The sequence below is a fragment of the Alternaria metachromatica genome (genome assembly GCF_023757995.1).
Source record: "Alternaria metachromatica strain BMP 0045 chromosome Unknown scaffold_6, whole genome shotgun sequence".
Classification (NCBI taxonomy): Eukaryota; Fungi; Ascomycota; class Dothideomycetes; order Pleosporales; family Pleosporaceae; genus Alternaria; species Alternaria metachromatica.
Window position 1 is genome coordinate 350350 of NW_026055497.1, and position 23987 is coordinate 374336.

General features: G+C 53.8%; 7 protein-coding genes across 7 annotated transcripts; 4 read left to right on the plus strand and 3 right to left on the minus strand.

The window, feature by feature from the left end:
• Positions 1-3212: 3212 nt before the first annotated feature.
• On the minus strand, positions 3213-4361 carry J4E83_003686 (uncharacterized protein; the record flags this gene model as incomplete). Its single annotated transcript, XM_049330620.1, has 1 exon — positions 3213-4361. The coding sequence occupies one exon, from the start codon at positions 4359-4361 to the stop codon at positions 3213-3215; it is 1149 nt and encodes a 382-aa protein (XP_049190037.1).
• A 294-nt stretch (positions 4362-4655) lies between these two features.
• Positions 4656-5624, plus strand: J4E83_003687 (uncharacterized protein; the record flags this gene model as incomplete). The annotated part of the gene is made up of 1 exon (XM_049330621.1): positions 4656-5624. One exon carries the CDS (start codon positions 4656-4658, stop codon positions 5622-5624), a length of 969 nt encoding a protein of 322 aa, XP_049190038.1.
• Positions 5625-6137: 513 nt separating this feature from the next.
• On the plus strand, positions 6138-6942 carry J4E83_003688 (uncharacterized protein; the record flags this gene model as incomplete). The annotated part of the gene is made up of 2 exons (XM_049330622.1): positions 6138-6168; positions 6227-6942. 2 exons carry the CDS (start codon positions 6138-6140, stop codon positions 6940-6942), a joined length of 747 nt encoding a protein of 248 aa, XP_049190039.1.
• Positions 6943-7739: 797 nt separating this feature from the next.
• On the plus strand, positions 7740-8576 carry J4E83_003689 (uncharacterized protein; the record flags this gene model as incomplete). Its single annotated transcript, XM_049330623.1, has 2 exons — positions 7740-7929; positions 7984-8576. The coding sequence occupies 2 exons, from the start codon at positions 7740-7742 to the stop codon at positions 8574-8576; spliced, it is 783 nt and encodes a 260-aa protein (XP_049190040.1).
• An 875-nt stretch (positions 8577-9451) lies between these two features.
• J4E83_003690 (uncharacterized protein) lies at positions 9452-11331 on the minus strand (the record flags this gene model as incomplete). The annotated part of the gene is made up of 2 exons (XM_049330624.1): positions 9452-10884; positions 10953-11331. The coding sequence occupies 2 exons, from the start codon at positions 11329-11331 to the stop codon at positions 9452-9454; spliced, it is 1812 nt and encodes a 603-aa protein (XP_049190041.1).
• Positions 11332-11904: 573 nt separating this feature from the next.
• On the plus strand, positions 11905-16329 carry J4E83_003691 (uncharacterized protein; the record flags this gene model as incomplete). The annotated part of the gene is made up of 1 exon (XM_049330625.1): positions 11905-16329. The coding sequence occupies one exon, from the start codon at positions 11905-11907 to the stop codon at positions 16327-16329; it is 4425 nt and encodes a 1474-aa protein (XP_049190042.1).
• Positions 16330-22046: 5717 nt separating this feature from the next.
• Positions 22047-23435, minus strand: J4E83_003692 (uncharacterized protein; the record flags this gene model as incomplete). The annotated part of the gene is made up of 1 exon (XM_049330626.1): positions 22047-23435. One exon carries the CDS (start codon positions 23433-23435, stop codon positions 22047-22049), a length of 1389 nt encoding a protein of 462 aa, XP_049190043.1.
• Positions 23436-23987: the final 552 nt, after the last annotated feature.

The following is a 23987-nucleotide window of genomic DNA, read 5'->3' on the forward strand; positions in this document are numbered from 1 at the left end:
GATCCTTCAGCGCGCCACCCACGGGCCTAGAAGATTAGAGATCCTTGTAGTGCAAGGGCAAGCCGTTGTCCGAGCCGGACGGCACTAGGCTTGATAAGGCAAAACACACGATCTAAGCTTCTCGGTTGGGTGGCGATGGACCCGAATGTGGATGACGCAAAAGCGCGGACTCGTTTCGTCCGGGGGGCTGGAATACGGCCGATACGATGGATGGATTGCGCAACACCAAGGCGCGAGTGCGAGTGCGAGGCGAGGCAACTACAGATGACACGGCACTGACCAGACAAATAACGCATGCGCCAAACGATGGCAGAACCTGACAAAACCAGAATCGATGGAAAGTCGATAGTCGTGCTTGCTTCTGTTTGTGTTGAAAATTTCAAGGAGAGCGAGATGCAGAGGCCCCCATATAAGAGATGTTGCAAACATGTCTGCCTGAAGCTGATGACAGTCATCGTCGGATTTGGCGCATAACTTTCCACTCCGGTGTGCTGGATACGCACAATGCTGTACTCACCGATACGAGTAGCCCGCAAAAGGTTGGTGGAAGCGAGCGTCTCGGGCTCGGCTAAAGGCCGGTCGTCGGAATAGATGAGCCGCCGATGGCAGCGTCCTGGCTCCTGGGCTGCCTGTGCCCCCGCGCACTGTTATAAAAGAGCGAGGTGCTCGGATTTCGTTCACGTCGGACAGAACAACTCCCGATAAGAGGACTCTTTATCCAATCATAAATGCGCAATTGCATATCGGATTCGGAATTACAACACCCGTGCCATGTTCACGTTATCGACAGCTTCTTTACACTGTACCTAGGTAGTGCCAAGGCATATGCCATCGAAGACGCGTCAACGCCTAACGTCAGTGTATGTCATGTGTGCGACAGACGCGGTGACAGAGCGAAGCGAGAAAAGTGCGCTACTTACCTAGGTATACGAGATACGAGATCAACCCGCCCGAGGCATGCACTACGACTAGGTTCACACTGAATGGCATACGAAAAACGCGAGACTCACACCTACCTAGGTTGGTACCACCTCGCACAACAGAAAACTAAAGAGCCTTGCGGCCTACATCAAGGTAAAAATATGCAAAGTAGGCAACCTAACGTCAACGTAGGCTCCAGGGTGTTCAGTTTTTCATGAATGCTTCGATTGATTCTCAAGTTACGCAACCATTTGGCCGTCTCACTGACCTTCAACTATGTCCATTCGTCTTCACCCCGTCCACCCCCCTCCACGACTGAGCATGTCCCGCCAAACTCCTCCTCACAAAGACAACCTCCTTCTCCTTGACGTCACCACACGCCGCACATACCAGACGCGCAGCGCCGCAGTCGCCGAGGGCACCCCAAGCAGTATACACCTTGCAATAGAAACACACCCAACCATAATGTCTCGCATCTTCCCTCGTTGTGACCTGAACCTCGAAACAAACGGTTGGTATATTGTCTGTATTGGAATTAGGTTTGACCACGTAGTGCCCATTGGAGAGGGAGGTAGTAGTTACCCAGGCTCATTGAACCAAGCTGCAGATGGAGTGGCACAGGCCGGCAGGCTACATGGCCGCACCGCCGTAGAGAACCTAAGACATGGCAAGAACCAGGCGTGTTGTAGTGTGAGCTGCGATGACATATCCACCCGCGTTGTGCTGGGCTCTCTGCGCGAGCATCTCGGACCGCAAGTTGCACGAGCGCTAGGTGGGCGGCTTTAGTGAGATCGCAAGGGATGTTGAGGATTTCGCGCTCTGGGTAGGGGTCAGCGACTTCTGTAGTGTAGGCGAAGAGAAGGGGAAAGGGACTTACTAGTGGGTGTCGTCATATTGCTGTTGCTCAATTAAGCGGGTGGTTAAGTTGTAGCGATGGACTGTTGGGAATGGTGTTGGAAGTATACGTGCATCATGCAGCAGAAGCCGGAGACTTCGTTCAAAGCGAGAGCAAACGCAGTTGCGACACTGTCCTAGCGTGATCTGAACCTTTCCACGTGCTGGTAGCCACTTCGCAGCAGGAACAATCCCGTTGCACCTGACGTGTACAAGCACGTCGCCCTTTCGCTTCCGACATCAAATTGATATCGTACCTGCATACACGGAGCGCTCACTCGACATCATGGACGTCGTCAGCAGTATGTATACCTCAACTGTACCAAGTACTCTCGTGCTAACCCAACGCAAGAGAAAGATATACTAGAGCAGGAAAGCTTCACAGCGCAAAGAATTATGCTATTCGCAATCAAACAGTCTGCAGAAATGGCACGAAACGTAAGAACCTCATTCTTCACACATTCCTTTACTCCTCTTACCAGGTCAAGACATTGACACTACGCAGTCCAACCCCCCTCTTCGCGGATGGGTCTGTCACGACTGCTCACACTTCAACGTACCGGGCACCATAGCTTCACCCGGTGGCCCATGTCAAACATGTGAATTGCCGGTCTGTGAGGCCGAGTGCGCCGATGTAACTGTTACAACGCGCGACGACCGCCGCTGTTCGGGATACGCTTGCTGGTACTGCAAGTACTTCTATACGTGGCCTGAGGATAAAGATGGGAATCGTATGCTAGGTAGCGCACTTTCTTGTGGTATTTGCGAGGACTTGGAAGAGGAGGAAGTGGTGTTTGTCAAGAGTTGGATTGAGGAATTAGATGCAATCAAGGAGGAGAAGACTGAGCAACAGGAGAAGGACAAGGAATTTAAGAATGGAAAGGAAGACAAAGATGTCAAGTTGGATGATTTCGATGATGGTCGAGGTGACTTCGTCGTAGTTAACAGGCGTAAGGGCAGATCAAATAGAGGGGCCGGAGGCGGAGGTACCTAGGTACTGCGCAATAGATTGCCAACGCCAGGCAATGCGATATCTGTAGTCAAGTTTGAAGTATCTCAGACTGTGGTTTGGTGTAGTTGGACAATCTTCACATTGATGTTCAAGCGCCTGTCCAGATGGTGACGTCAGTCCGCTGGCTCATAATCGACACGTGACTGCTCATTACGGTCCACGGGTACTCTCGACCATGGGTGCAATAGCCTAACAAGAGCTTGGGCTCACAAAAGCCATAAGGATGACTAGAACAACACAATATTTGAAGCTTTGCATAGCTTTCAGGCGAACAACATTTACGCAATTGGCAGGCCCTCGCCCACCTGCGGTCACAAGCGGCTGATTCGTTGGTCTCGGGCTTGGCGGTGGGCAATGAGTGTGCGGAAGTATCTTACTACTCGATCTACGCTTCAATCGCCATGTCCACCACAAGCTTTCCACCCCGACCCTTGTGGTATTCGTCTACGAGCTCGTTCAGCTTCGCCAGCGGAAACGAAGTCGACAAAGCGCGAATACCATATTCGGCGGAAAACTCGAGCATTTCACGAAGCACTTTGTTACTTCCTACCAGGCTTCCGATGATTCTTATATCCCGAAACACGACGTCGCGCGAGTTGATGTGGAAGCCATTCTCCGGGAACGACACGACAACGCACGTGCCGTGTGACTTGAGCAGGGCCATGCCGTAGTCAAAAGCAGCTTGGCTTTCCGGCAGCACGATCACTGCATCCAGTCCCATCTCGCCAATATCTTTCTTGTTGTCTTGTCTACCGATCTCCTGAACGACATCCGCTGCCTTCTTGTTCCGAGCGTCTACGATATACGGCTGTGGATCCAATCTCGAGGCGACATCTTGCGAAAGCTTGAGAGGCTCATCCGCTGCCTCAATACCCAGAACTTTGTACCCCATCTTAACGGCGTATTGCAAGCCCAGATGGCCAAGACCACCACCTGCTCCTAGTATGCCGACTCGGTCGCCTTGCTTCAGTCTGCATCTTTTGAGGGCTCCGTATATGGTCACGCCGGCGCACATCAGAGGAGCAGTCTCTACTGCGGTCAGACCGTCTGGTATGGGTGATAGCTGTCTCGCATCCACAACGGCATACTGCGCAAACCCTCCATCTTTGCTCAGTCCTTTGTTCTCAGCATTGATACAGTTCACCGAGTAGCCTCCTTCATCCATGGCGACCGGATCATCCACGCGCTCGTTCTTGCACTCGAAACATGAGCCACAAGCATGGAAAGAACGTCCCGGTACACCGACCCTCACGCCGATCGCGAACGCTCTAGCTTCCTTGCTGGGCGTCTGGAAATGAGCGACTACCGTCCCTGCGAACTCGTGGCATCCAATGTGTGGGAAAGATTTTGGCAAACCTGGCATCTGTCCCTCCGCCAGGACATAATCGGTATGGCAATACGAAGCAGCGTCTACCCTAATGAGGATATCATGTGGCTCCTCCAGCTTCGGGATTGGAATTGATCGTAGCCTGTACGGTTCCTTGTACGCTTCCAGGTACTGCGCTTGCATCGATTCGGGCACAGTAAACGACATGGTGTTTTGGAAACTTATCAAATTGACACGGAGCGGGGAGTTGCCATTCGACTACATATGGGATTGATCTCAATATATATACCTTCTATCACCACTGATGGATTCAGCAGATCTCGATATCGCAAAGAGGTTGACCCCGCGTGCGGGGTAGTTGATGAGGTGGGGCAGCAGAACGGAATACATGCCAGCGATTTCCCCAACGACGCTTTCTCCAACAACGATATCATATTTGGCGTCAAACATGGCTTCTTCGAAAAACATTCAGCTACCATCTCTTGCCTCCCATCATTCGCCATGGCGTCAAGCAACGATACCGTTGTTCTTCCAGCACCAGCCCACGATCAAACCTACGTTACAATCTCAGCCCTCGAAGCCGGCCAGCTTACCCTTCCCGAGAGACTCTTCGTCACAGATGCCGACCCAGAAAGACGTGCGACAGTCCCATCTCTTTCTTTCTTGATTCGACACGATTCATCCAATCTCGTCTTCGATCTCGGTCTCAAACGCGACTTCTCTGGCTACCGGGGAGCACAACAGCATCATATCGCGCAACGCCAGCCTACCAGTGTCAGTCCGGATGCAGCTGAGAGCCTGCGAAAAGGTGGACTTGACCCAAAAGATGTGGACATGGTGATGCTGAGCCATGTTCACTGGGACCATGTGGGTACACCAGGTGATTTCACAAACGCGCGATTTGTGGTCGGAAGTGGGACCATGCATCTTCTTGCGAACGGTGGTGGGCCACTTTATCCATCCGAGATATTCAACCCTGATGAGTTGCCTGCCGACCGAACGAGTGAGCTACCACCTGTTCGCAAGGCAGAAGCTCTACGCGCATTCAAGAACCAGTTAAAAGAACTTGAGTGGAAGCCGCTGGCGGGGTTCTCCGCCTCTATAGACTTCTTTGGAGATGGATCATTATTCATCATTGATGCGCCAGGACACTTGTTCGGACACATCAACCTTCTCGCTCGAACAGGACCGAAGAAATGGGTATATCTTGGTGGCGACTGTTGCCATGACCCACGCATCTTGAGCGGCGAGAAGGGCATCGCGCTCTACGACGATGGGAAAGGCGGGTTGAGAAGTGTGCACGCTGACACTGATGCTGCAGCGGCTACCGTGGAAACAATAGCAAGGCTCTTGAAGCAAGGGACTGTTCGTGAAGAAGGTGGAAGCCCTGTAGAAGTAGAGGTGATTGTAGCGCACGATGGAAGTTGGGCGCGGGCGAATAGGGCGGCGTTCTTGCCCGGGCATCTCTGAACCGTGGCTGAGCAAATGATATCCCGCGCATATAGTGCACCTCAGCCCGGCTCTGTTCGTAAAGAAGTTTTGCCGATCAAATGTCGGTAGTCGTAATATTCGCGCTCTATTCGACCTATTGTATTGGTAATTTGCATAATTTGTAAGTTATGATTGGTTCGTGGGCATGCTGTACCTACCTAAGTAGGTCGACGCGCTGTGTCACGTGATTACCTCACGGGTACATAGGCTCTCCTTCCTTGGTAGTTAGCACCTTAGCTCTTACAACAACAACTCAATACACCATATACTTCGCACGCTGACTCGGGTGATCACATCAACCATCGTTCAAAGAAGAATAAAACCAGCGCTACACGTCCTCCTCGTTCTGATTCCACGACATTCCCACGATACACCAACATTATTCTTATCGTGCACAACGACCCAACACATAAAAAACTCGAAAAACATTCACAAAACTCCGGCAAGACATCTCCGTGCATCATGTGCAGGACTCCATCCAATCCGTCATGGATGTACGATGGCTCGGCAGACAACACTATAGGTACGAAGCCTACACCACTGAGAAATCGGAACAAGACCAACACTAAGACTACGTGCAGGGGAAGGCTTTGAGATGCAACGGCAACATACCGAGGCGATGGAAGGCGTCACGAGGACTTGTGCGACCATAGTTGAGGAACGCAGGGCCGAACTCGAACGGCGAGAAAACAAAATCAAGGAGCGCAAAGTTGAGCTCCAGAAATGCAGGGCGCGACTCCAGGAAGCCGAGACTCAGTTGGATGTTGCTCGAAGCTGTCTTGCCACTATGGGGCAGAACAACTACGTAATACATCAGTACACCGCGGAGACGAACGACGTCTATGCAGACACGGATCATGATAGACTCTCGAGTCACCCGGCGCCCCCTCCTTATTCGCCTCCCAACGATCTCGATCACGAAAGGATACCAGCAGCAAGTGACGCGCCGATAGACGGAGACACAGATCAACTACACCAGAGAGAGCGCGATCATGGAAGCAGCGACTCTGATATCAGCAGCGATGAACGCGACTACCATGAGCGGAGGAGAAAACTCATCGCAGAACTTCTCCCTCTTTACAGGGAGATTGGCAAGTCAAAGAGTGAGCTGACGAAACGCAAAAGAGAAGCACGGGCGCCCCAGGAGATGATCGGATTGCTTCGAAGACACATCAGCCTCATGGAACAAGCGATGGGTCCGCTGAAGCAGTTGGCGTTCGATGTTGGGGAGTTCGATCCTCTTGTTGATACCGCGATAGAGGCCGTTACGGGAGGACCGATATCCCTAGGATGGTGATCGTCGCGAGATGGGCAGAGGGTGTGAGGATCGAGATGGTCAACATGGAGTGAGCATGGGGGCCGCTATACTTTTGTTGTTTGTAAGCACAGTTCAGTACGGGAAAGGCTGTTGGTCCCAGGTCTTTTAGTGAGGAGCACGAGGACAGCTATCTATCAGGTAGCGGGACAGCTTTACCACAAAACTTCTGGGGAGCAAGCTATCTCTACAGCTAAACAGTTGTGTTAGACATGCGAGGGATAAAAAAAAGGATAAAAAGATATAGATCTAAGACAAGACATCGTCAGGCCTAAGAGTGGGAACGTCACTCTAGGTTCGGCTCCATACTGTTTTCATCAACATTCAAAAATCATACTGGTTACGCTCGGCTGGTTTGGCGCACCGATCGAGTTCATCCAAACGAAATGACAAGTGAAAGAGAGAGGGTAAACATGACAAATTTGGATTAGTCTGTAAAACGGAGATCGCTAGCAAACGGACCACGTCTTTTGGATGACATTGTGTGACCACCGACAATCGCGCAGTCAGCCTATATCCTTCTTCTCCTCCAATTTGGATACCAAGCTTGGCTCCATATCTCGACAACGATCGCATCCGTTTGTCTGCTATTTTTCCCTCGGGCCTGATCCTAACGCCTTCGTATATACCGCCTCAGTCTTTGATCTTGGATATGCGCTCCTTCGCCTCAACCGCACATCAGCACCCCTCCAACTAATACCGCGCCTTTCCGAAGCTCAGAAAGTGTTCTGAACTCGAAATTGCGACCATCGATCATTGACCGCGACTTCTCCACCACAATGCTCGGCCTCAGTTACTACCACGCTCAGATAGCGATCGCCCACTTCATCTGCTGCCTCATCGCCGGCCTGACAGTCTGCACACGCGTTTACGCCAAAAAGTCGACGAAACAAGGTCTTAGGAGAGACGACTATCTCATCCTGTGGACGCTGATCGTCTACTGGGCCGCCATCATCGTCGCCCTACACGGTACATCATTACCACCGCAGCAGCGCCGACCCTGAACTAACTCTTTCACGGCAGAGAGCTTCACAAACTTTGGACCCTATACCAAAACCGAGATCCTAGACATGCACTTGACCGCTGCCTCCCCCCAGCTGATCCAATACCGTAAGGCCATGCTCACCGCCTTCCTCCTCGGAATATGGTCTCAATTCACCTGCAAACTCTCCATCCTCCTCTTCTACCGGCGCATCTTCCGCACCTGCACCTTCCACCAACGCGCCTCACTCTACCTAATCATCTTCACCTCGCTCTGGTGGGCCACCGCCGTCGCCGCCATGATATTCGTCTGCCGGTCCTTTGTCGTCAGCTCCCATAGCCCAACTGAAGCCGTCAAAGTGGCTGCTGAGCGGGAGAAATGGAAGGGAAAATGGCCGCAAGTATTCCAGGCTTTTCTCGCGCTCGACGCGGCGAATGATTTGGCTATCTTGCTTGTGCCGATAAGAACGGCGTTTACGCTGCAGATGGCAAGACGGGCGAAGGTTGAGCTTGTGGGGGTGTTTGCGCTGGGTGGGTTTGTAGTTGTTACTAATGTGGTAAGGATTGTTGAGTTTTATACGAGGCGGAAAGAGGATCCGAATGAGAGTGGGTCTTCCAAGGTTCTCTTGCTTTGATACTGAGAGTCGTTTCCGCTGACGTTGACCAGTTTTCTATCATGCCACAGAACTTTGGACCAGCATCCATGTCTGTACTGCGGTCTTGTGTGCTTGTTTACCAATTCTGAAACCGCTTTGGACGTCGGTCTCGACAAAGATCAGAACGAAGGTCACGGGGATGAGGTCGGGTCAAGACCAGGGTAGTACCCAGGGGAGCGAGGCGGCTGTTTTGGATAGGGAGACGCAGGATTGGAATGCTATCAAGAAGACAGTGACAGTCCACCAGACGTCTTCAGAAGCGTGAGGATCGAGCGGAGCGTCGCGGTTGGTAGCTAGGAAAGAGGGTTTGCGAAAGACGTTGTTTACACCAAATACACAACAACAATAACAACAACCTAAGATCTGGTACAGGTACCCATACTCTACCGTGATTCGGTCTGACAGAGATGAAGACGTGACGTCTTGGTCATCCACGTGGGAGTGGAGCTCCTCAACACGAGCCGCTTGAGGTTTAGCGTCCCGAAGAATTTCAAGCTTCGCGTAAACCCCAATCTGTCATTTCGCATCACTTAGACAATACACGCAGTAGAATCTAGTGGGGAGATTCTTGCACATAACTCGTTATCAAACCAAAGGTAATATGGTCATGCACCATGGCGTGACATGAGGAAACAAACACACAACGCCAGGGGATCCCGAAGCACATACCACCCATAATCCAGGACCCGACTCTTCTGACGTCTCTCGAAAACGCCCTTAGCACTGATTGCCGTTATCCGTAGATGCTCCCACCGATATCATGATCCCAGAATCGCCCTGCCATGTACACCTTGCCTTACCCTGAACTCCAGAAAAGAAGGATGATGGACCGCTGCCATCAGGTCCATCACCGCCTACACAAAGAAGGCATCCGGGAGGGTGGAAAGAAGAGCAAAGGAGACTACGGCACCGGTAGCACCGAGCAATGGATAGGCAGCCTTGTTGAGGACCTTGCTGAGGACTGAGCGGGGAGTCTTCTTGGGACGCTGGGCAATAATGGCAGCTGTCTGGATTGCAGCAGCATCATCCACTGGAACAGCAGCTACCGAGTTTGAGGTCGCATGCTCATCACCAACCGCGGACTTGGATGCTTCGTCGAGAACGGCTTCTGGCTCGTCTGCCTCAAGCACATCGGCCTTGCGCTTCAAATCTTTCACAGATTCAGGTGTAGGCGGCTGCTCCTCAACGATCTCCTCGATAGAGACCTTGGTACGGCGACCTGGCTGCACCGGCGGGGAGGTCTCAAAGTCGGGTACAAAATATGGTGGTGGTGTCTGCAGACGGCTCGCTTGCATGGTTTGGCTAGGATAGGGAGTGAATTGGGGCATGGGAGCACGAGCCTCATTCGCCTCTGCCATTGGGGCAAGAGGAGCCGGACTGAACAGGGACGGTCGGTCACCAAAGTTGGTACCCAAGTAGTTTGGCGGAACGCCCTCGGAGTACCATTCCTGAAGATCGGCCACTTCCCTGAAGGAGCGATAGTTTGAATCGCACCATGGTGCTGCCCTAGACGCCGAGGGACGTGGCGGCAGAGGTGGAGGCGCGTTATCTCCGTAGACGTTACTGTTCGACATGGAGTTGCCGTCGGAGCCCTGCATACCGAACATGTACAAGCGTGGTAGCGAAGGCTGTGTGTTGGCTACGTCTTGTGGCATGTATACGTCCGAGAGCGAAAGCGTCGTTGTATCGCGCGGGAAGGAGTGAACAGTCTGGGGTACTTGGCTGTGGATGGACGCCTCGTTCTCTTTGTTGGATGAGGATGTGGTGGGCGTCTTGTGTTCAACCTCTTCCATTTCCTCGTCTTCTGAATCCTGAATCTCTGGCTCGGAGTCAGACAGCATCTCGGAACTATCGATGCTGCCAGCCTCGCTGTCCGAATCAGAACCAAGGGCGGCCACGTCTTCTTCATCGCTAGAAGGGTTTGGACTGGCAGGCTCGAGGGAGTCGTCACGGCGGGACGCAAAGCTCTCTGGGTTGTAGTCCTCGTTGGGAAGAGTGGTGCGCATTGCGGAAGTTGGGTAGTCGTCCTGACCAACACTGAGAGTGTGGTCATGCTCGTTGGGGTGCAGGACCTGATCCATGATCATGGTAACCTCTTCTTGGTCGTCGGCCTCCGAGTGGTCATCAGCTGCGTCGGAGTCGTCGTCGATGACGAAAGGATCGATCTGGCTGCCTCGACGCTCGGCGACTTCCTCTTCGTCGCTTTCGGCATCAGGGACGGTGAAGCCGAGAGAGAAAGGGCGTGATAGCTGCGACTCGAAAGTGTACGTGCGGGCTACGAAGAACTCTGTGTGGGTTGTGTCAGCTCAGAAGCTAGAGTAAGAGGAGGTTTGGAGGGCCTACGCGAGGACGTACCCTCATTACGGTTAACGTCAGTGCCGAACTGCAGGACATCGCCATCGTTCAGCTTGGTGGGTGTGTTGGCAGACAGCCTCTGACCGTTCAGCATGGTGCCGTGCATGGAGCCTTTGTCGGTAATGTAGACTTCCGGAACGCCGCTGTTTGCGTTGGCCGAGAGGACGGCGTGCTGTCGTGAAATAACGGGGCTGTCGATAAAGGCGTTATGTGGTGCCGCCATGAGCTCTCGCTTGGCCGCGTTGCTGGACGCTCGACCGATAGGGAACTCGCTGTTGAGCGGCAGGTCGAACTCACGGGTCTCGTACGTGTCGTACCGCTTGGCGTCCCGGAGGACGATACGGAAGACTGGGGTGTCAGTGAGACGGGGAAAGAACATGGAAGATGGTGCGATGAGAAGCCTACTTGAACTCATGAGGAGAGAGAAGGGCGTCTCGCCAGAGAGTGACGCGAATACAGCCTTGGTTGGGAGGCGGAGCAGTTGAGCGGGGTGAGGTTGAGCGGGGACGCTGTGTAGGTAGTACCGTGGGCCAGGAGGCAGGAGCAACCAGTAATGTGTAGATAAAGGTGCTGCTGGCGTGGAAGGAGTGAGAAGAAGGGTAAAGCGAGTAATTCACGCGAAGTTATTGCAAACCTCGCCGTCACTGTAGGCGGGGCAGAGAGACGGTCAATGGTGAGGCAGCCACCAGGCGGTGATGCTCCTGGTCACGACTGCCTTCCGGGGTACTATCAGCTTATCAGCCCGCAGTAGGGCGCATTAGTGGGTTTAGCGCGACGGGAAGGTTCCCCACCCTGAAATCTGCAGCGGCGCGACGAGAAAGTTGCTGCTGCGCTCTATTGTCACCCGGATAATGACTCACGACGCGACGACTATGCGAGACGACGACCACTGCGACGACTCCCGGTAGCATCAACTCACCTCAGCGACCCCGCACAATCACCCCCCGCCACCATGGAGGCGCCGCGCAGCTCGGCCAAGCAGCAGGTCGTGGACCGCATCCCCGCGCGCATCAAGCACATCCAGTTCGGCATATACTCCAACCAGGACATCGTGAACCAGGCCGTCCTCGAAGTCTCGGACCGCAATGTCTACGACCTCCAGCCCGCCGCCGACGGCACGCGCTCGCTCACGGCCAACGGGCCCATGGACACGCACATGGGAATCTCGAGCAAGCAGGGAAAGTGCGGAACGTGTGGCGAAGGCCTCGACAGGTGCAACGGCCACTTCGGTCACATCAAGCTTGCGCTGCCGGCCTTCCACGTGGGGTACCTGAAGCACATTATCGAGGTGCTCAACTGCATCTGCAAAGACTGTTCGCGCGTGCTGCTGGATGAGGTCGAGCGACGGAGATACCTGCGCAGTATGCGCCGCCCCGACATGGACACTTTGCGCAAGGGCGCAGTCACCAAGAAGATTCTCGACGACTGCAGGAAGAAGAAGACGTGCCCATACTGCAACGCCCTGCAGGGCACTGTCCGCAAGGTCCCCGGCCACCCGCTCAAGATCATCCACAACCGATACGATGCCTTCAACCGATCCACCGCGAAGACGAAGAAGCCACCCGCCGGCAAAGTCGAATTCGATCAGTCCTTCGACACCGCCAAATCCGCGAACCCCGATCTGGACAAGCACCTGAAGAAGGCTGTGGACGACATGCATCCGCTGAGGGCGCTCAATTTGTTCAAGAAGATATCACCGGAGGACTGCGAGCTGCTGGCCATGATACCCGAGGATGCGCGACCGGAGATGCTGATCTGGGAGTACATGCCTGTACCACCAGTCGCGCTCCGCCCGTCCGTGATGCAGGAAGGCGGCGCGACCGAGGACGACGTGACCAACAAGATCGGAGACATATGTCAAATCAGCAGCATAATACGCGCTGGGCTCGCGCGAGGTTTCCCTCTCCAGATCCTGATGGAGCAGTGGGATTTCCTGCAGCTGCAGATTGCCATGTACATCAACAGTGACGCGCCTGGTCTGAAACAACAGGGTCTTCAGAAGACCATGCGCGGTTTCTCCCAGCGCTTGAAGGGAAAGGGTGGCCGATTCCGTCAGAACCTTTCCGGAAAGCGTGTCGACTTCTCTGGTCGTACTGTCATTGGTCCCGACCCGAATCTGAGCATCGACGAAGTCGCTGTCCCGCAGCGCATCGCGAAAAACCTCACATACCCCGAAAAGGCCACACGATACAACATTGACAAGCTGAGGAGATTGGTGAAGAATGGATCGAACAAGTATCCCGGCGCCAACTACATCATCAGCGATCAGGGACCAAACAAGGAGCCTAACAAAACGTCACTTATCGGTCTTTCGCGATTCGATACCACGGGCGAGAAACTAGAGGCCACTTCGAAGCGACTCAGAATTGGCGACATCGTTGAGCGACACATTGAAGACGGTGACATTGTTCTCTTCAATCGGCAGCCCTCCCTACACAAGCTCAGTATCTTGAGTCATCGTGCGAAAATCCGCCCCTGGAGAACCTTCCGCCTGAACGAGTGTGTCTGCAATCCTTACAACGCCGACTTCGACGGTGACGAGATGAACTTGCACGTTCCACAAACCGAAGAAGCGCGAACCGAGGCTACCGAGCTCATGGGTGTCAAATACAACCTTGCGACCCCCAAGAACGGAACACCGATTATTGCGGCCATTCAGGACTTCATTACTGCAGCGTATCTCCTCAGCAACAAGAACAACTTTTACGATCGACGGACGTTCTGTCAAATTGTGAACTACATGTTTAACGGAGAAGGAGCCTTCGACCCTGACACAGGAAAGAAGCACCCTATCGACATCCCACCACCTGTTGTATGGAAGCCACAGGCACTCTGGACCGGAAAGCAGGTCTTCAACCTGCTGATGAAGCCATACAAGGGGTGCAGGGTGTTGATCAACCTCGAAGCCGCATGCAAGCAGTTCAAGAATACCCCCGACCAAGCTCCCGATCTGAATGAGAACGATGCTTATCTTGTCATTCGCAACTCTGAGGTCATGTGCGGTGTGATGGACAAGGCGACAGTTGGTGACGGTAAGAAAGACTCGGTGTTCTACGTCATGATGCGAGATTTCGGCCCCGACCACGCCGTGCAGGGCATGAACAGATTGTCCAAGTTGTCTGCACGCTGGCTCTCCAACAACGGTTTCTCTCTCGGTATCAGTGACGTCACACCCGGAGAGAAATTGAACAAGAAGAAGCAAGATCTCGTAGAAGAGGCTTACGCCAAGTGCGACAAGTTGATCAAGGACTTTAAGGAGGGCAAACTGCAGCGCGATCCCGGTTGCGACGAAGAGCAGACTATGGAGAACAGGATTGGTGGTATCTTGTCTGGTGTACGTCAAGCGGCTGGTGATATCTGTTTCGAAGAGCTCAGCAGATGGAACTCGCCCTTGCTCATGGCCAAGTGCGGTTCCAAGGGTTCCAACATTAACGTCTCTCAAATGGTTGCTTCCGTCGGACAACAAATGATTGGCGGTGCCCGTGTCGCAGATGGATTCCATCACCGAACACTACCTCATTTCCCCAAAGCCGCTCGTCAGCCCGCATCGAAAGGTTTCGTCAGTAACAGTTTCTTCTCGGGTTTGACACCTTCCGAGTTCATCTTCCACGCTATGAGTGGTCGTGAAGGTTTGGTCGATACAGCCGTCAAGACCGCCGAGACTGGTTACATGAGTAGACGACTGATGAAATCACTCGAAGATCTCTCTGCACAATACGACGACACTGTTCGGAACTCTTCCGGAACTGTAGTTCAATTCCAGTACGGAGACGACAACCTCGATCCTGTAGACATGGAGGGCAAGGCAAAGCCCGTGCACTTCGACAGGACGTTCTCGCATGCCGTAACGTCAACGTGGGACAACTCAGAGTCGGGCCTGACGCCACAGGAGGTTAAGGAGTACACAGAAGCAAAGCTAAATACCGAACGAAACAAATATCCTAGGTTCAAGCTCGATGGCGTAACGCCGCTGGAGTATCGCGACAGGACCGATGGTGGCATCGATCAAAAAGAGTCATTGCGTGACTTCCTCGATACCGTGCAAGACTACATCTTCAAGAAGGCACTGAAGCTTGAAACAACTCTTGCCTACCTGGGAGTAGTGCAACCCGATTGCAAGAAGGACAGGAAGCAGTCCGCAGCCGATGCTGAGAAGTACGGCCTCGCTGATGGAATTGCGAAGATCTCACACAGCGCGCTCGAGGCCTTCATAACGCTTTGTCTCACCAAGTACCATCGATCACGAGTACAGCCCGGTCACGCCGTTGGAGCTATTGGTGCTCAGTCCATTGGTGAGCCCGGAACGCAAATGACACTGAAGACTTTCCATTTTGCTGGTGTCGCTGGTATGTCCATCACCCAGGGTGTACCCCGTATCAAGGAAATCATCAACGCCTCGTCCGCCATCTCCACTCCCGTCATCGCTTGCGAGCTGTCCAACAAGGTCTCCGAATCCGCTGCGCGAATCGTCAAGGCGCGTGTGGAAAAGACGTACCTGCGCGACGTCATCTCCTACGTCGAAGATGTGTGGCACCCCAACGGCGCCTACATCGCCATGCGCATCGACTGGGACACCATCAACCAACTCTTCGTCGACGTCTCACCCCAAGAAATTGCCGCAGCAATCAACGCCCACAAGCCGCTCAAATGGGGCAAAGCCGGCGCCAACGTCCGCATATCCTCCTCCATAATCCGCGTCGAAGTCCCCGACCCTTACGCCGCGAAAAAGCGCCCCACAAAAACCTCGCGCAACCACAAGGAATTCTTCGAGCGCGTCCAACAAGTCAAAGCCCTCATCCCCGACGTCGTTATAAAAGGCTACCCCGACTGCACACGCGCCATCATCAAGAAAGAAAGCAGCCCCAACGCCCAAGGCCAGTACGAATGCCAACTCCTCGTAGAAGGCTACGGTCTCCGCGACTGCATGACAACCCCCGGAATAGAACCCTACAACACAAAATCCAACCACGTCATGGAAGTCAAAACCGTGCTCGGCATCGAAGCCGCCCGCGCAACCATTGTGCGTGAAATCGGAGATGTCATGGGTAACATGGACATTGATCCGCGTCACATGCAGCTGCTCGCTGATGTCATGACGTTCAAGGGCGAGGTCTTTGGTATCACGCGTTTTGGACTGCAAAAGACAAGGGATAGTGTGTTGCAGCTTGCGTCGTTTGAGAAGACGCCGGATCATTTGTTTGAGGCGGCGGCGAGGGGCAAGACGGATACGATTGATGGTGTTAGTGAGTGTATTATCATGGGGCAGAGCGTTAAATTGGGGACGGGTAGTATGCAGGTTGTCAGGCCGCTGTATCTTGGGGCGGAGGAGCTCAAGGTTAAGAAGACGTTGTTTGAGGAGGGGTGGGATGCGCTATGAGAGGGTGGATATGGGAAATGGAAGTGGAAGGCGGAAGTGTATATATGCATGGGATGGGCGTACATGTGGCTTGGTTCCTGAGCGAAAATGAGGTTATATGCATAGCGTGCAGGTGCAATTCACAAATCCATTTACAAGTACATCTAAACAAGTGGCGCAGAGATCACTAATCCAAGACATACGCAGGCGATAACACACACAACTCTACCGTTCGTCTTCTCGCACACAACTTCCAGTTGTATGTGCCCCGTATGCAGGCCTGCACGGCACTCAAAACTAGTCCCGACACCCTCTAAGCCCACCTAAGAAAATGAATGAGAACCTCGGTCCACACACTGTACTACACCGTCGGCGCCGTCCGACACAAAACGCGTCCCCTCTCCATCCACCGTTATCTCCATCATGTCACAGTAAGCCCACCCCCCAACAAAACGCAGCCACGCAGCATACACTTAACGTGTGGCCAGCAAACTGAGCGGCGTAAACCCCCGCCACAACCCCTCATCCTACCTTGCGCGCAGCCCTGTGCCCCACAAGGCTGCATATCTTCACCCGCAGCCCGCAGGACGCAGCAAGCGCAGGTCGCCACAGACGTCCAAACTTTGGTTCGCTAGGCAGAAGGATCGGGTTCCCTGCTCAGCCCTATATTGCATGGCAGGAGGGAGCGTGGCAAGGGTGGTAATCATCGGTATCCCCATGGCGTATCTTTTTGGCGCGAGCATTTGGTCCGTTGGCCCAACTTACGGTGTAAGATGGGAGGTGGGGTGAGACTGTGCCGCGCGTTACTGCATTCGCGATTACTTGTGGCTGTGGTGTGGCTAGTGACCAGTTCACTCGGTCGGTCGGCCGTTGTGGAGATGTTCGCTGCGGTGTAGCCCTCGCTGACGGTGGGGGTGCGGAAGGCTGCGTGACTGGTTCATGGGACGGAGGGAGGATTGTTTAAGGTGTCCAGGGCCTAGAATCTGACCGTAAGTGGACTGTGCTATGGCCTTGGTCGTCACGAGTTGCCTGATACATTCGTCCCTTTGCCGCGCTGCTCCTCGGTTGGTTCATTCGGTTATAATGTACGAACGGTGAGATACTGGCGATTCAGCCTTATGGGCTGCAGGGCGCTGCTCGGCTGTTGCCCGACCGTTCCAACGTGCTTCGGCCGGGGAGACGACTTGCGCGTATCCCGATTAGTACACTATGGTGTTGGATTGAATTGCATGGGGAAAGATGACAGTAGCCAAAGGGCGAATGTTCTTGCACGACCAGCATGAAATTTGATTCTGAGCATCGTGCTCTGAAGACAAGCTAATGTGAAATCGCTAATACAAAACCGAAAAGTTGACAAGGAAAATTGCATGTATGACCCCAGTCGTACGAACCGGCGTAGGCGTAGAGATGACAAAAGATGAGACTGACTGCGAGGTCCTTCCGCGGCTGTAGCAGCCATCAGACTTCGACCAATGAAATAAGTGACGTGAATGAAACGACTGTTATACAGATGACGAGTTAGGAAAGTGAGAATACAAGCACCTACAACAAGTATGGAGATGCGCGATGACCTCATTAAGGGAGGGCCGGGCCCATCTTGACAGTTATAAACCGCCGGACCTGCAGCATTGTGCGCAAGGCTTGTATCGTGGCGTCAGCACAGTCGAAAGGAACCGAGACTGCCGCTCTGACTGCATATAGCGCAAAGCACTTCCTCATCCAAGCTGAAGCCTGCAATGCCTCATCTGAAGAGGAGTGCGGTGCGGACCATGACGCCGCTGCGCCTACAAGAGCTACCCAGAGGAAAGCGCCAGATAGGTCGAATCCCCAGCAAGTTTGGACCTCTGATTTGGCGAGAGCAGAATGTAGGGCTGCAAGGAGAGTAACGCTTTCGGAGCTAGAGCCAGATATGCTTGCGTGCATGATATTTGCCGAATCCGCAAGTGTTGCACCATGAACTACCGATCTACAGTAGATCAGAGCAGCAATACGACAGCTCTCGTAGATCCAGTCAGGCTGTGTATCGTATTCTGCAGAGGGCAGTAGAAGCAGATCGGAATATATGTCTTGTAGTTCTGCGTCGCATGTCGCTATCTGGCCGCTTGAAATCATATGAGGGTCACCTTTGTGCGTCCATCTTGCCAGGAAGATGTAGGTACACCTCTGCATCTTTCGGATGATGTCGTTGGTAGTTGTTGAGCCGTTGTGGTATAGAGGGGGTATGTGCTCCTGGGAGGCTAATAGCGGCGAGATCGGACTGTTGTGACCGACCCAGGCTTCAGAAGACGATCGTGGTGTGAGTTCCGCCGACTCGTTCTGCCCGCGACAGACGGCACAAGTGAGCATGACCCTTGGCCGAATTAGTGGATAGCAAAAATTGAGCAAGTAGAACTTACAAGGTCATGAACGTCGCAATGTTCGGGCCTAGCCCGTCTCGTCGACTCCTTACACAGGTCACCAAGCCATCCTGATGTACTCCAAAAGCATCTTTTTCAGGGCTACCGATTTCGCTGATAAGCATATGGAGTATGCTGAGGATGGTGGTATCATCAGTGTCCAGTCGGCCATGAAACAGCCCCAGCATCCTGGTCCTCGCATATACAGTAAGATCACTGTCGTATAGTAGGCCGTCGTCGAGATCTTGATAGACCAGTGTCGCGTGTACGTGGCTAAGGAACGAAAGATGATTGCCGCAAACGTATTGCATCCACGCTTGATCTGCTGCCATCAGTGAGTGTTTGATGTAGAGAAAGAAAGAGACAAACCGTAACAGTAGAAAGTGGTAGTGCTAATCCATTCACGCTTCAAATCTTCCAACAGCTCATGCCGCGGAGCGTTACCCCCGGGGAAAGGGTACCCAGGAGCCTCATCGAAGGCTCGGGTCTGGCCATGAGGGGATGCTTCGGTGATTGCGGAATGTATCCGAGCGGCAAGCACTCGCACGGGGTGGGTAGATGGTGATGGTATTTGAATGCCATGCGCATCTTGTTCCCACCCACTGCCATGATGTCTTGAGGAAGTGGCTGCCTGTAAAGCACTTGTTTGTGATATGCTGCTCGTACTGGCTGTCGCTGGGCTAGGTGTGCGTGTCGTGACATTTGGTGTGCTACTGCCTTCTCGACTGCCAGCTGTGTCCGTAGGTGACAAGGTTTCGCGGTGTGTGTACATGACGTGCGACCGCACTTTTCTCATGATCTCCACCTCCTTGAAATCATCCGGGTGGCTGGCGACGACAAACTGGAATGGAGGTCCAGGTGCAAGGGGTGGTTGGCGTTGGCGTCCGACGCGTCTCTTGGATGCCTTTTGATCGCTGGATGAGGCCATGTCGAAAGTGCGATGCGAAGTTGTAGGCGGTTCGAGAGCTGTGGAAAGAATCGAGTTGATGCTGCTTGAGACATTATGTATCGCGAACGATCTTAGGTCATAAGTAGAGGGATGTGTACGCAGTCGACAGATAACGTAAGATCCAGGTACCGTATGCGATGCTTCAGATCAGTGCTAACCTACCTTGAAGCCACATGCCACAGCCACACTGGGACACACCAAAGGGACTCCAGTGCCGAACTGATCTCGGCTGTCCCCATACAACTGTGGATGGAGGTCCATGTTTCATGAACCATACCCAACCCAAAATAGGCCAGTATCGAGGATCAAAAGTGGATCTCGCAGCGTACAACGTGGACATTCTCTTTGCAGTGTGATCTTGATCAACTGTACGTCGCGCACGCCGGTATGACTACCCTGCCACAGTACATACCGAATCGATGTCAGGCAGTGGAGCATAGTCGCTTTTCCTAGCGAATGCGGTCACCGCCCATCGTCCCGTACGAAATCCGATGTGCGCCACAAGCTCCCTGGCCCGCAGAACGTTGCGGGAGGGAAGGAGTAGCCTCAACGTAGTGTGTGGCTGATGCGTGCAGCACCATCATCAACGACCGAGCGCCGGGAACGTGGACATGCCTGCTACGGCATACAGACCGCTACAACATCTCTTGATGATGCCAAGAGTTTCTACCGAGGCGTACTGCAACGAAGTGAGACAGACCCGCGAGGGAGAGTTAGATAGGTCTCCAGATACTCACATGGGTATTTCATGCTAGTTTGGAGCAGCCAGACCGATTTCCTTACGCCCGCACACTCCGACACGCGCGATTTGAACCACGAAGATACGGCCAAGTTGTGCGTGAACGGCGTTGGCATGCTTGTAGATAATAGACCCATTTTCCCAGTTTAGTCTTAGTGTCCATCCACCCCGGTTGCTGCATATAAGCTGCAGGTGCACGCGATGAGAAATGCACAGCTTCCGGTCATTGGATCGCTTTGAGATTTTGAGACCGCCTGTCCAGTTGCATCAGCCCGTTGTAATTGTAAGCTCAGACTGAGATTCGCAGAGACATTGGTCCGTCGAATGCGTCATAGTGTATGCAGGGGTAGGTATCCGCTGCTACACTATCAACTAGGCGCGTCTGCCGTGCCCGTATCGTTCAAAAGCAACGCTCTGAACATTGCGATCTTGCATGCAAGATGCTGCATGCTGCACACTGCATCGGAAATCGCGAAGTCTTGAGGAACGGGGCTGTGAGGCAGCGCACATGACGATTTGCTGCCCAGAAAAGTAGATATAGTCGATCACTTCTTCTTCAGTTGATGTGAAGCGCGAGTTTCCATTCACGAGAATTGCATTCGCCCGCGTTTGCTCGGGGTTGCCGTCGCTCTTTTGCTTTGTTGATACATGAGAGCTGTAAGCAGCAATGCCTCGGTAGGTAGTTAGGACGAGTCGTTAACGGCACGAAGCGTCTTGTGGAGATGTGCTACGTTCTTGCTAGTATTACCAACGGCGTAGTAATCGCGATGAAGTATATGGAGAACCGAAAGACGCTTCGTTAGTGTTCATAGCGTGTACAGCTGCGAGCCATAAGTAGCCCGCCCTCGATCGCCTGAAGCTCTGTTAGGGATCGTGAGCAGCATATCGACAGTTTTTCCCAGGTACCATCATGGACGTACCTACGAGTCTTCATCCACATACGCTATCACGCATTGAACACCCATGTCTTCAGAGGCGAACGCCACGATGACTGCATGACGATCACCAGGCGGTGTGGAGCAGAAGCACTTGGCAGAGGAGGATGGCTATTCTTGCTGAATAAAATTTTCGTGTTGTCTCGATCAGAGCTCGTGTTGCTGTGATGTTAGAGTTGTGAGAGCGCTCTCAGACCATTGAGTGTGGTGTTGGAGGGGAAGAGCGCACCTGCATCCCGGACTGCCTGGTAGCGCCATTGGCAACGCACGGGCCACCGTGATTATGTCACATCAGAGCGAGCGAGCGAGGGCAGGAGCACATGAGGGCATTTACGCAGCGCAGACTTGGAGGGTTGCGGAAACCATCGTGGATATTTCCTGGCAACTTATATACTACGTCACATGTTGATCGTCGCCCAAGGGAAGCATGAAAGTGTAAGTCTAAAGCATGAGTATCGTACGCAGTGGAGTATAGGTAACAGAGCAGCTCATACCAGAGCTCGTTCCTGATCTGAGGGGAAGTTGTATCATCTTCCATGGCATTAAGCGAAGTTTAGTGACAGTAGGAAGTGTAGGAATACATGCGAGAACGCCGAAGAGTGACAGGACCACACCCGGCCGCAATTGTCCACGCCCTAGTCTTCCGTCTGTGTATAACAGTGCCGCTCACCTCCCGTGTGAGTGGAGCATTCTGTATTTCTAATCCTGCGAGAACACGCTTATGAAGTCTTGGATAGCGGATCCACATGATCGCCTTCGAAGGCAGCCTTGCTGGGATCGTTCCGTCTCATGATGCCCTCAACGGGCCCAAGTAGTCGCTGGAAGCCGTTCTTTCCGAGTGTTGCGACCTTGACCTCGGTCTTGCTGACGACTGAGGCAGCGCGAGGAGCATCGTTGAGCAAGGCTAGCTCACCGAAGTAGTCGCCCTTCTGGTATTGGTTGACGGCGCTATCTACGCCGCGCTTGAAGACCTGGGCTTCGCCAGACTCAAGCAGGAAGAAGGACTCACCGACATCGCCTTCCTGGATGATGGTTGTGCCAGGGGGGTATTTCTTGGTTTCGAGAGCGTCGGCGATCTTGGAGCGCTCGTAAGGAGTCAGGGTAGACAGCAGAGGAACCTCTTCCAGGAATCCTTCGTACATGCGGCGGCGCTGGAAAGCACTGTCCATGAGGATACGGCGGAAGGTGATGCGATCCAGTGCCCAGAGTGTAGACGACTCCGTCGAGGTGACTGTTGCAGCACGCGGGGCGTTGTACATGAGTGCTAGCTCACCAAAGGAACCACCTGGTCCGACGGAGCCTACTTTATCGCCAACGCCATCCATGCCAGCCTCGACCTTGCCTGACTTGTTGACGTAGATATCGAAGGCGCCCTTTTCGACGACGTAGAAGTAGTCTCCGACGTCGCCTTGTGAGATGACCTTTATGCCTTTTGTGGGTATCGGCTTCTCGTGCAGCGCGCCGAGGACCATTGCCGACTGGTCGTCGTCGAGATGTGAAAAGAGGAAGTTGCCGGAGACGGCTGACTTGAGGCGCGATAGCTGGTCCTGCGTCTTCTGGTGGAAGGGCGGGGTGAAGTTGTCGGCGGCGCTGGAGGCGGGGTTGAGAGACTCGGCGGAGACGGAGGTGCGCCTGTTGGTGTTGTAGTTGCTGGGGAAGTTCTGGCCCTCGCCTGACAGAGGCGGCATCTGGGTGATGTTGTTCTTGGAGGAGCCGCCAAAGCCGCCAAAATCGCCGAATGCGCTCGCACCCGCGTCGTTGTTGTTGGTGGAGCGGGACCGGTTGAAGTCGATAGCTCCAAAGGTCGAGGCCGTGGGCGACGTCATGGTGTCGTTCTCCTCCTCCTCTTCGAGGCGCTGCATGGTGGATTTGGTGAAGCCGCTGCCGGCGCTGGGCGAGGTGCTGAAGGGGTTGTTGCCGGGGAACGAGTTCTCGGCACGGCCCTGGGGACTGGAGTGCTGTTGCGACAGCAGGTATTCGGTGCGCTGCGACTCGAGACGGCGGTTAAAGAAGTTGGCGCAGAACTGCAGGATGTCGTGGGGCTTGTGCGAGAGGATTTCGCGGTCGAGCGTGGCGATCTCGTTGGAGTAGTCGGGAGGGAGGGACATGAGGGCGGTGGTGGTGAGGGGTCAAGCGCAGCTCTTTGACGTCGGTCGCGAGACGTGCAGGGATGGAGGCAGTTGTGCTGCGAGGGCCCGCGAGAACGTAGCGTCAGCGCGAGAGCGGATGCGTGAATGGGGGACGCAATGGCAGGCTGCACCGTAGGGGACTGGCAGCAGCAGGAGCGCGGTGAGGATGCGCAGGAGAGGGGGCGTGTGCGGGAGGAGCGATCACGGGTGTGGGATGGCGGGCAGGGCAGTCACTGGTAAGGATCGAGGCAAGCTTTCCTGGGGCTTATTATCTTCCAGAAGGCCTCTAGAATCCCTCGCACGCTGTAGGCTCCCAGCTCCCACGGTGACATTTACGCGACGGCCGCCCGCTCTCGCCGCCGCAATTGGTGTGACTCCCACACCCATAGAGCTCCTGTAGCACCTGGGCAAGACAGCTGCGATAGCTGTCATAGCTGCTCAAGCCGTGCTTTAGCTCCCGCTGCCTGGCCTGCGCAGACTGGAGCTTGCACTAACATATCCCACACTTGAGTCGTGAACGATCAAGCTGAG